Genomic DNA, 12,120 nt, shown 5'->3' with positions numbered 1-12,120 from the left:
TAGAATATTCTCATTTATAAACAGGTTAATACAATGTCTGTTGTCAACTAGACCTCTTAGAATGACTATACCCCTGCCTTCAGGGCCACAATTCATTGTACTCAGGTTTCAGCTCCTTCTTTCTTCTGATGCTAGGAATATTCCCATTCAGTCTAAAAGCTTCTTGTAGTCAGCCAATAGTTTTGTTAGTGCTAACTCATATATGAAGTTTATTCCACTGTTCATTCTTGTTATATAGAAACATCCAAATTATTGATTTCAGGTCTAACAGTCAATTCTTATTCTAGTAACTAATTAAGGAACATAATGAAAAGTATCTCAGACTCCGAAAAAAGAATCAAAGTTAAATCTACTGTTAAACCGTAATCCCCATTATCAGTTTCTGTATTTCTTTTTTTAGATATGGTTTAATAAATGTTGTTATCACATGTGCATATACAAGGGAGGCCAATGAAAAAACTGCCAAATGGTGACAGTTGTGGGGCCTCAGAAACTTGCAAACTATGATTAGCACCACAAATACTCCGAAATTTAGCATAAATATTTGAAAAACGAAGCACAAATGTCTCCCAATTGATAGAATCAATTTTGCAATGTATTATTCAACTGAAAAAATTAAGCTGTGTGTTCCAAAGGACAGCAAGTATTTTTTTCCCACAACTACAGCAATGAGAATTACACCCATATCAAGGTCTACTGACAGTTCAATATTTTATATTTGTGGTTAGAAGAAGAAGAAGATGATTTTATTGTTTAGTTACTTAAAACCGTAACACAAAATAAAAAATAAATATAATAATAGGACATTTCTAGTATTACTAAGTTTCCCTCAAATAATTATATACATTGTTCAGTCATTTCGATTCGTGCTCCGCAGGAGCTCGTTGTAAAAGATGGTTTGAGTATTGCTACTTTCATTGCTCCAGTGTGAGTAGAGCAGCGCTTGATGCCATTGTAGTCCATTGTCAGGCATTCAGCCTGACCACCTCCTGTAGATCAACAGGGGGGCAGTCCTGCTTGTTTTTAATCCTGCTTTTGTGACACCTGCAATAGAAACTTTACCAAGGCACAATTCAACTGTAGGTCACCAGGTACAAAGCACACCATTATTGCTTGTCTCCGTGTCCGTATGCCTTTTTCATTAAATTTAGTCTTCAGTAGGGCTTTTCTTTCTAGTGCAAGATGATTGCATGAGCAGAGGACATGAAGGAGATCTTCTGTGTCCTCATCGCAGAGGTGACAGATAGAGTTGGTTACGTCCCTGAAGCGAGGGGCGTATTTAAAGCGAGTGGTAGGAGACCAAGTCGGTACTTTAAGAAATTGTCCTTTGTTCGTTTCGAGAAGCCTTGGCCTAGGTATGGCTGTGGTGTCGAAGAAGTGTAGGTGTGCAGGGTGATACAGGCGTGAGACCTCCGTGAGGAGACTGCTTTGTCCTCCAGAACTGACTGAAGCCTAAGTGATTTCCCAGCTGCTTTCTTAAAGGCATTATGTGGGATTGGGGTCCTCCACAAGTTTGTTAGCCTGGTCTTCCCAAGTGAGTCATCTAAGTGGATTCTGAACGGGGAGGTGCTCTTACGTTCAAGCTCTTGCCACAAATGGTAGTTGAGAGTGCCCAGGGAGGCACCACAGGCTCTGCTCCAAAAGTTTATATAGGCGATGGGTCGAGCCAGGGATTGGTTCAGCAGACCAAACTCCAGTCTCAGTTGGGCAGGGGAGGTAAATCTGGGGATGTTGAAGATCGTCTGGAAAGCTTTGCTCACTGCACGGTTTAAGATATCAGAGTCCCTGACTCTTTGTGCTTCACTCCTGTATGTTATAGTGGGGAGGAGCTTGGCTTTTAGCACTTTTAAGAGGGGGGGTGTATGAAGGCCCATTCAGAAGGGTTTTAAGTCTTTTTCGAGAGAATGCTATGGCTAGACTTTTTCCCATCAGGCTTTTCTTTTGATGCACAAAGTCCCCCGATTTGTCAACAGTGATTCCAAGATATTTGTACTTATCTGTTTGGACCAGTCGTGTCTCATCCCAAAACCAGGCTCTCGAGGGTGTGTTTGACCTAATTGACAGTACCTGTGTTTTGCCAAAGTTTGCTGTCAAGACATTCGTAGCTGTATAGTGCTGAGTGGCTTTGAGTAGACTCTGAAGGCCTATTTCTGTGTGGCTGAGTAGTACGAGATCGTCGGCGTACATGAGGCATGGTAGCTCGAGGTCCCCAATTTTTGGAGGGTGCAAGTTTGTGAGGGTGAGTGCACCCGCTAAGTCTGCTAGATATAGATTGAACAGTATGGGGGGCCAGAACGCAGCCCTGTTTTAGGCCTTTGGTAGTGGGGATCTACCTTGAGAGATGAGTGCCTGTGCCTAATTTTATCTGGACCCATGTGTCTGTGTGGAGGGCTATTATTAGGCGTAGAAGTGGATGGGGAAGCCCCCAGGTTGCAAGCTTCTTCCACAGCCGGTTCCTGTCTACATGGTCAATACAATCGAAGCATAGGTGGAGCTGACGTTTCAGTGTTTTTGCTTTGTCGATTAGGAGGGCAATGGCCATGATGTTCGTGATGGTGCCGGTATGTTTGGAGAATCCTGTTTGAATCGTAGGGATTATTCCCCTTTCGGTAGCCCATGCCAGCAGATGATCCAATAACAGGCATGCAAAGTACTTTGCGTCGTTGTCAATGAAGGCAATCAGACGATAGTTATAGGGGAGTGACCTGTCCCCTGTTTTGAAGATGGGGGAGATTATGGATCCCTTCCAGGACTGCGGTATCATTCCTGTCAGACCTATTTCCAGGTAGAGGGGATCAAGAATCTTTTCCCAGCAGGGTCTATTGTGCTTGAAGACTGCAGGCCGTCTTTCCGGCCCTTGGCTAACTGGTTATGTATAGTGACCGAATCGGTGAGTAATGAGTGCGTAGTCTTTGGTGAGGGCCTGTGTAGGGGAAGACTTCCTGGTGAGATCATGCTTTGTGTGACCATGCTAACTGATATTGGTCCGTTGAAATGAAGTTCTAGATATTTGTCTCAGACAGCTTCTGGTAAATGCGATGTAATGGCACAGTGGTATGGGCGTGTGAGGTTGCATATTGTGCTCCAGATGCGTGCGCTGTTATTACTCCTTGCATCCGAAGGTAGCCTGGCCCACAGGTCTTCGTTGCAGCTCCTATTGATTGCCCATTTTAGCTTCTTCAGTACCTGTTTGTGGTGCATGAGGTATGCAGAAGCTCTGGATTATCTGGGCTGCCACGGAGTCGCCTTATGCTGGAGTTGATTTTTCTCTTTGCATTTCGTAGTGCTGTCCTATGGGCTTGCGCCAGGTGAGTTGCTGCTGCAGGAGGTGGCGGTCACCTGTTGGTGATTGGTACCGCAAACATTCCGCTAAGCCTGGTTGTGAATGGTTCCCATTTCTGCACTTTGCTATCAGTTGTTTCTAGTTCGAGTGCGAGACCCTTTGCTGCTTTGATGAGTTGATCAATGTTTGATTGCCCACAATTTACACGCTTGCAATTTGTGGGAAAAGTGGTGATGTGTGCAATGTTTGTTTTCTCCATTTTGGTTATCCCCAGATTGATGGATAATTCTAGTGGGCAGTGATCACTCTTGCACCTCTTGCCTAGCTCAAAAGAGGCTACTTGCTTGAATAGTGGAAGAGTAACGAACATGTAGTCAATTGTGGTGGATGCTGTTGTTGAAAAGTATGATGCTGTCGGAGGCAAGTCCTCAATAAATCTGCCATTCAGGGCTCTTTTCTGTAACAGTTCTAAGCCATTGAGCAGAGTCCTGCTGGTCTTTGATGGACGGCCATTTTTGTTGGCCCCTTGTGCGGGGAGGTTCCAAGCGCTTGAAAGAGCAGCTGTGGTTTCATCTGTTGGGGATCCTAGTAAGGGCAGATTGAAGTCGCCTCGTGCACAGCCACTAAGTTATTGGCATCACTGAGTTTGAGTTTGTGATGAAGGTAGGTGTTTACAAGAAATATCTCTGCTGCGGACGCACTCGTTGTGGCAGCAATTGACACAGAATTGATGGAGGAGGAGGAGGTGGAATATAAAGGGGTGACTCTAACTGATAGTGCTAAGGAGACGTAGGTGGCCAGGCCACCTTGCGGATGTCTATACTTCGCTATCCTGGTTGCTGGGGTATTGAAACACATATAGCCCTGCAAGTGAAATGGTTCCTCCAGCCAGGTTTCCTGCATTAATATGATGTCAAAGGTGCTGATGTAATGGATGAAATCAGAGTCCTGAACTTTGGAGGGGAGGCCGTTAACGTTACATGAGCACATATGGAGGGTCTCCTTTATGGATGTAGAGACCATCTTTTTATCTGAGATTTGTCACCGTTGCCTGTTGCAGTTGTTGATTGTTTTTGAAAACCACCCTAAGTCATCATTGTTTGAGAAGAGGTTGACTGAGGTGATAGAATTTTGGGTCTGGGGTTCCCCTCTAGTAGTCCTGTAGGAACTTCAGTTTGCCAGAGAGCAGCCCTGAGCGCTCATGAGCACAGAGCGTGTTTCCCAGCACTGGGGGCCTAGTTCTAAAGCGGGATCCGGTGATAGCAGGGGAGGTGGGTAGCCAACCTCACAGTACCCCAGTGTTCGAAGGTTGTACTTTCTCCTAGGATAGGATTGTTTGGGCAATCAGGCTTGTCTTCCATGTGGCTTTAGTGGATTCGGGAGCAGTGGTGTTAGTTGGGTGGAGAAATTCAACCGCTAGAAGATCAGTTGAGTTGAGGCTGCTTGTGGAAGTGACATGTGAGAGTAGCCAAAGAATGTCCCTCCTGTTCAGAATGTCACCAGACCCCTTGGATTTATAATGAGGGTGAAAGATTAGTGAGTTGGTAGTTGCCGCATCTGATGGAGTCTTAAATTTCTGTGGAGGATGCCGAAGGGACCCTGGGGAAGAGTCTTCTCCCTGGTTCTAGCAATTGTTAGACCTACTGGTTGTGGAGTTTTCTGCTTGTGCTTGATATGTGGGGCTAGGAGGTGTAATAGTTGCTCTCAGGACCTGAGGAGGAGGAGTCGTTAGCTGGGCCAGGGACGGGTTGGGGGAAGTTACTTGTGTGGATTGACCGTGACTTCCAGAGGTGCAGTTCGAAGTTCCTCAGTGTGACCCGCCCCTTCTGCGGACCAAGGGTGGTTGCTTTTGGCAGCGTTCTTCTGCTTTGTGGCCAAAGTCAAGGATGGAGACACCAAGATTGTTGTTGGGGCAGGTGACCCGGGGGGCATAACTTCTTTGGAGGCCCAGATGTTTGTTAGTTTGGGTGCTGCATCTGGGATTACTCAATTCCCTGCGATCCGCTTCTTGCGGCCTTTCCTCCACTTAGTGCGTCTCTGCTTGGCGTTGAGATTCACCATGGCATTGCTGTCCCCAGGGCTCCCAGATAAGAGTATGTCCCTTGAAGGAGATGGTACAGTTACTGTTGGAGTCGGATTGCAAGAGTTTGCGATTACTGGAGTCTTCTGGAAGGGGCCTTTTGCTCTGTCATCGCTTTTGTGCCCAGGCCAATGGTTGTGGTCTCGAGTGAGTCTGAGTGAGTCTTTCCAATAAGTTGTGTGGGAAGGCCAGGAGAGGGATGCAAGTGTGGGTCCTGGCTGGCAGCTCCCCTCTTTTGATATACACAGAGGTTGGTTAGCATCAAAGGTAGCGTGGCTAGTTTTTCAATTATGGGGCCACATAGACAGCTTGTAGGAAAGTTCATGGAGTTTTCTTGTGTTGCATAATTTCTTGTCAATGCCTGCTACGAATACTGCCAAGGTGTTGAGTTACCTGAATGTCCATTTTGTCCAATTGGTAGTGAAGTGCTTCGACTAGGATCTGCATGGTGTTGAGCAGGGAGGCCCAGGTGCCATTCGTGTGCTGATGACGGTTTGAGGCAGGGTCCTGTCCAGTTGTTGATGTGGCGCTAGTGTTCATGCTTGCTCTAATCCTTGCACTGTCATTGGGAGACGGTTGGCTTAGAAGTGGAATGGCCATGTTGTTCCTTGGTTCGTCATCTGGAGGTTGCTGGCTAGGCTCTAGGGTGAGTCTAGTGGCAGAAGGAGAGTCTTGAGAATATGCAACAAGCATATCTTCCCACTCCTGTGTGTTTAGGTAAGACAGTGTTTCTGCATCTGCTCCTTTATGGAAGCCCTCTGATATCATTTTTACTGATGGAGGTGAGGGGGAGCGTCCGGAGGTCCATCTTTTGATGTGCTTTCCAGGCAGCCATTGTCGGAGGCCATCAGAGGTAAGGCCAAAACGGCTGGGGGCAGCTGTCCCACGTCGTTGACAAAATTGGCCTGCGCTGCTTTCAGTCCACGTAGCACCAGGTGGATTTGGTCGGCTTCACTTTGTTGGGGGGAAGTCCACCATGACTTCGCTTGAGTCTGTCTGGGCTCCACGTGCACCTCTGCCCTGGCGAGTTTGGCAGATTGCCCCAGAGGTGTCGAGCTTCTGCTAGCTGTGGGAGGTTGAGCAGAGATTGGGTTTGAGGAAGCCCCCATTGTGGCCGAGTTGTTTCTTGATGGGAGACTTTCTGCTGTATGAGTGAAGATAAACAGAATTAGTGGTGACAGTAGCTCCTGTGTGTCATTGCTATTGGAGACGAGGACAGGCCTGCAGTTTTTTAGAAATAAGAACTGGGTGTAGATTTTTGGATGGGAATTGGTGATGCAGCATTTTTTAGATTGTTCCAGACTTATCTCATTACCAGACTGTGCCCACCATAAGGTTGCTCTTCTGGACCTCCTTGGAGTGGGTCTGACTCAATCTAAATAAGTGGTGAGGTAGTCTGGGCCTTATGATGGCAGTCCTGAGCTTGTGATCTCCTCTTCCTTTTTCCCATAGCGATTTTGTGGGGGGGTATCTTCCTTGTTTTGCCTGACCGCATGGTCGTGTGATTTCTTCCAAGCACTTCCTTCCCTTTTTTGCCTCCTATGATGCCCATAGCTTCCCTCTAGTGGGGTTATTGTGTTAGTGGAAGTCGAAGTGGAGGCGTGGGAAAGTTGTGGTGTCACTCGCGAAAGCACTGGGCTCCGCTGTGGTAGAGTCAGATGGAGGCTAAAGGGTATGGAGATCTTGACGCTGGTGCTGCTGCTGCTGATGTTGCTGACTGGCAAGTGGGGCTCACCAGCCGTCCGCAAGCTGCACCCGCCCTAGGAGCGCTGCTTCCGCGGATGCTGGGGCACGCCCTTTGCGGTGACTGGGTACAGTCACTGCACTTGCCTGGCACTGCATGCAGAAGGGCCCAACCAGCCCTCTTCCCTCTGCCTAGCCCTGTCTGTTTGTCGGTGTCGCCAGGGGCCTGTCCGGGGTGGGGGGACTCTGAAGGGTCGGGGAGGATCGAGGAGGTCAGTTGCTGAGAAGCCGAAGGCTCTAGGGCACGGGGGCACTGTCAGCTGTATGGCAGAATCCCAGAGCAGGTGTGAGGGGAGGGCCTCAACCACAGGGCGGTGACAGGTGAGGCAGGGGACCAGCCGAAGACGTTGGGAAGAGGGGTGGAGCCTAGAGAAAGGGAGGCCGAGCCGGAGGAACCAAGGGGGAAAGGGGCAGAGGAGAGGCGTGGATGCTGGCGGCGGCACAACGGTAAGCCAGGCGGTGGATGCAGGAGAGTGGCACCCCCACCCACCGATCCCGTTCACACTGCACCATTCGCCTCAGCACCTCCACAGTGCCCACAGTGCCCACAGTGTCTGACCAGTCAGTCAGCCTGGCCCTGGCCCTGTCTCTGGCCCGACACCAACTCGGGCACAACTCCTGCACCCGTGTACCTGTGCCCCGCACACTGCACACGCATGCAGTGTCGACCTATCCCCCTCACCGCCTCCTCCCTACCCAGAGCCTCACACAGCACCTCCCTTGTACCCTCACAGCCCCCCTTCCTTACCTCCACTCCTCTCCTCTCCACACCTTGTCTGCCTTTCCACGGCACCACTAGCACCACCAGTGGGGGACAGACACGGTGCAGGCATGGGCGGGGTGGCTAGCAGTAATCCAGCGGGTTACTGGCTTTCTGGCTTTCCAGCGTTCCTGCAGTGCCTATCCACAGCACTCCGGCAGGGCAGACGCGGGCATGGGTGGGGTGGACGGCGGCGCTCCAGTGGCATTCTGGTATTCCTGCGGTGCATCACGGAAGTGCCTACCCACAGCACCCCAGCAGGACACAGGATACAGCAGGACACAAGTTGCAGGTGCAGGCGCTCCGCGTTTCTAGCTTGCGGGCGCTTGGCACAACGGCACAGCTCGGAGGCGGCTCGGCGGCAGCTCACAGTGCTGCTTCCGGGTCATTCGTGAATACGCCTCCTGGGTTCCAACAAGGTCTTTTTGGTTAGAAATGTCATACAGATACAGAAACCTGAAAGTAGCATGAGATGATTAAAAATAAAAACACACTGCTAACTATTGAACACTATCATAAGTCATACATTTGACCTTCAAACCTAAATAGTGGTTCAATCGAACAGCACTCATGTTTTCCATATTTGCAGACCCCTGTGTTATGAACTGCTGTTTTCTGCAAGATATTCTATAAAATGCAAATCATGCTGGCCACTTTTGCGATCCCCCATTCCTTTCCTATCCCAGTTATATAGATTTTTCAATTGACATTGCAATAAATGTGCAACAATTAGGCTTTCTTTGCTTCCTGATAAGAGAATGCCATCATTATTCTTTATGCATGGGAAGGTAGAGCATTGACATTTATCCATGAATGTTCTCGAAGAAAACTTCAGAAGATATACCCTCAGGTAAGTACAAGCCTGAATTTATGGCTTCTATGTACCCCCTCCATCCACAACTAGAGTAATGAGGTTCACCCTTGTCCTACACCACACACTTCCTCATCCTTTTTGGTGTAGATTGCAAGTAAAAGATAGTTCGAAATGTATTGACATTTGGTACTCCCAATCAATTTATCCATCTTGCTAGCTGACTTCTGGAGCTGACTGATGGAAATACTGGTGGACCACTTTTCACATTTCTGACTTCCTTTATAACAAAGATCAGCCTTAATGTTCATTGACAGTAGCTCCTGAATATTTGCTACTATAACTCCAGCAGCCATACCTAAAAAATATTTGTTAAATAGTTTAAATCCCCAGAGCTGCCAGCCAATTCATGTCAACTGCCTTCTATGAACCTATATCTGTCAGGGTCATGGTAGTGTACAGCAACGTCACAGTTTTACGGATTGATGACATGATTGATTCTTGCATAGCATGATCCCTACTAGGCCTGGGAGAAATTGTATTTAACCTGGAGTAATCAGAGTAATTTCAGTAAATAGGAATTACTTTGTGATGCACAATTTCCAAAATTGTGCAATTACGCCAGTTTGAGTAATTAAGAGTATTTTGGGACACAAATATTACCACAGGAGCACAGCAATGAAGTAAGAGAGGGAAAGTGGATACTGGCTACTGCTATTTGTTTCTTGTAGCATGTAGTGCTATTTTCTAATCTCAAAAGGCATCCTCTGGCCTACTTTGGACATATTTTGCTCCAAGAAAACAGCTCTAAGGGCCACATGTACAAAACTTTTTTCTCATCGCAAATGGCCCAATTCTGTGAATCGGGCTGTTTATGTCAGGAAAAAAGCATTAAGTGATGCACAAACCCAATTTTGGAATCGGGAATCTCTTTACAGAATCGCAAATAGGTTTTGCGAGTCACAATTAGGAAGGGTCACAATACAATTGCAGTTAGCACCAATTTTAAATTGGTGGTAACTCATTCACAAATGTGAAGGGGTTCGCACAGGGCTCCTTCCCCTTTGTGAATGCTAGCGAAAATATTTTTTCAGAGCAGGCAGTGGTCTCACTGACCACTGCCGGCTCTGAAAAAATGAAAATCATTTTTTGTTTTTAAATGCATCCTATTTTCCTTTAAGGAAAATGGGATGCATTTAAAAAAAAAAACACATTGCTTTATTTAAAAGCAGTCACAGACATGGTGGTCGGCTGTCGTCCCCAGCAGGCCACTATCACTGTGAGGACTGCCATTTCCAATGGGGTCACAAATTGCGACCTACCTCATGAATCTTTATGATGTAGGTCGTTTGCGACCCCATTGGGAATCACAAACAGTGTCATTGACATTGTTGTACATCAGGTTTTGCGACTCGCAATTTGCGAGTCGCACAACCTGATATTTGTACATGTGGCCCTAAATGCTCAATTAAGCTTCTTATATAATTACACATAATTAGAAGTAATAATGCTTGAGAGAATTACTTCAGTTACATCCACCATTAATTCCTACTCCTCTTGGTTACATGGATGCTCTCAGAGATCACTTACCTTCACAACGTGGAGGATCAGGCGACCATCCAAAGTAATAGCACTGAATTAGTTCTGATCCATTCAATACATAATTTTCCCCACATGAAATTTTTACCACATCTCCATCGACATATGATTTCTTTTTGGGATGAAACTCTCCATGTTCTATATTGCGTAACTCTGAGCACGTTAGTTCTGAATAGAGAAATAATATGCATGTTGACATTAAAGCAAAAACAAATATAGGACACAACAAAGTATTTTCTCAAAACTAATATGCTGCCATCCGAATACTAATTACTGAAATATATTGTAAGATCTTAAATATACGCTTTTCATGCATACACTACAGTGACTGTACAATTAATGGCATATTGAAAAAACAGATTTTATCAGTCCAGTTACCTAATTTTTAGATATTCCAGCAGCCAGCACACATCTTATCCTCGTGTTGGCTTTATCTAAAATGGAGACCCTGGAATCTTTGTATTCAGTGATACCAAACAACGAGTATTTCAATTAGCTACAGTGAGATAGTTACATTTATGAGACAGAGGTCAGTAGGTACTCTTTTTGTATTCACATGCTAACACACAGGCATTCGTCTGAGTGCTGTGCTAAATTGTAATGTTAAACAGGACAACCAAAATAATTCCAAGCACAGATTTAAAGATGTTTTCTTATAAAAATAAGAATGCCAGCGACGAAAAGCTTTGCTAATTGCCAGTAGAACTATGAACGAAAAATGAAGGACATGCAAGCCAACTCACTGATGCATTGTGGAGTGGTGGACCAGCCATATGAAAGACACTCAACCTCCTCTGCCGCACTGCCTCTTTTCGTGAGATACCCTTCCTCGCACTTGTACTGGAACTTTTCGTTGACCTTGAATTTTTTCTGGGCTGATAACGGGTGTCCATTAGGCACATCAGGAACTTCACAGAATTCTAAACATAAGTCAAACAAAATTTGCCTATGAATTAGTACCAAAGGGTAACTGCGAAACAATCTTGACATCTAAGGCGGTTATGGAGGATTAGGCAAAAGTAAATCAACTTTTTGAAAATCCAAAGGGGAAATAACAAATCGCCTTGAGACATAGGCAGGCAACTTGCAGATATTATGAAACATATACATGGTATTAAATATATAAGAGTTTCAGCATATGGACGTTTTTCACAGATGGGTTCTATGTGACCTTAAAGGTAAGAAGAGTGAAGCTTCAGCAATCTATGTCACATGTGGAAAATATATTTTGATACAATTATATGTTCCACAAGGCCTCTATGACTTTTCCTCATCTTCCTGAGGTGTCATCCTGGAAAGTGAGCAAGGAATGAGGATCAATGTCATGACACAAACATACCTCCCTCAATTTCCAGTTGAGTCTGCAGAGGTGTGAAATACGCAGTAGTCAGTGGTTGCAGAACACTGATGTGACATTGCAGCAGTTGACAAGAACTGCCATGATCTTTTGTTTAGCCATATTACTTACAACTAAACTATTCTAAAATTTTAGTTTTGTAACCTTTTATAATGTCTCTGCTTTTGAACTCACTGACGATGTAACAGCATGCCTTACAAGATAGCTGAAGAGGAGTTATAGATGATTTCCAGTTTTGCTTGGAACAATAGACTGCAATGTTTTAAGAACCTCAGTTGGTCAGCTTCTAAGAGCTGATCTTTGTGTATTGTGTGGGTGTGTCACGCACAATAACAGTGGCTTTGTTTTATCCCTACGCACATTTAAAGTACATTAAAATATTCAATCTCAAAAATAGCTGCAGAAAGGCCAAAGATGCACGTATTTTAAATGTTCAGGTGGTGCCATGCAGATAGGTCAATTAAGTGCCAGCAATGCATTGAACTAT

At 45.8% G+C, this 12,120-nt stretch overlaps 1 protein-coding gene across 1 annotated transcript in view; it reads right to left on the bottom strand.

The window, feature by feature from the left end:
• F13B (coagulation factor XIII B chain) overlaps positions 1–12,120 on the bottom strand; it is a 251,497-nt gene that overhangs the window by 159,936 nt on the left and 79,441 nt on the right. The window contains exons 4-5 of the mRNA XM_069232109.1: positions 11,020–11,196; positions 10,268–10,444 (exon numbers count right to left, since the gene is read on the bottom strand). Of these exons, the coding sequence (XP_069088210.1) occupies positions 10,268–10,444; positions 11,020–11,196 (354 nt within the window). The remainder of the gene's footprint in view (positions 1–10,267; positions 10,445–11,019; positions 11,197–12,120) is intronic.

Source organism: Pleurodeles waltl, chromosome 4_2 (assembly GCF_031143425.1).
Source record: "Pleurodeles waltl isolate 20211129_DDA chromosome 4_2, aPleWal1.hap1.20221129, whole genome shotgun sequence".
Taxonomy (NCBI): Eukaryota; Metazoa; Chordata; class Amphibia; order Caudata; family Salamandridae; genus Pleurodeles; species Pleurodeles waltl.
This window is presented reverse-complemented; position numbering and strand designations above follow the sequence as displayed.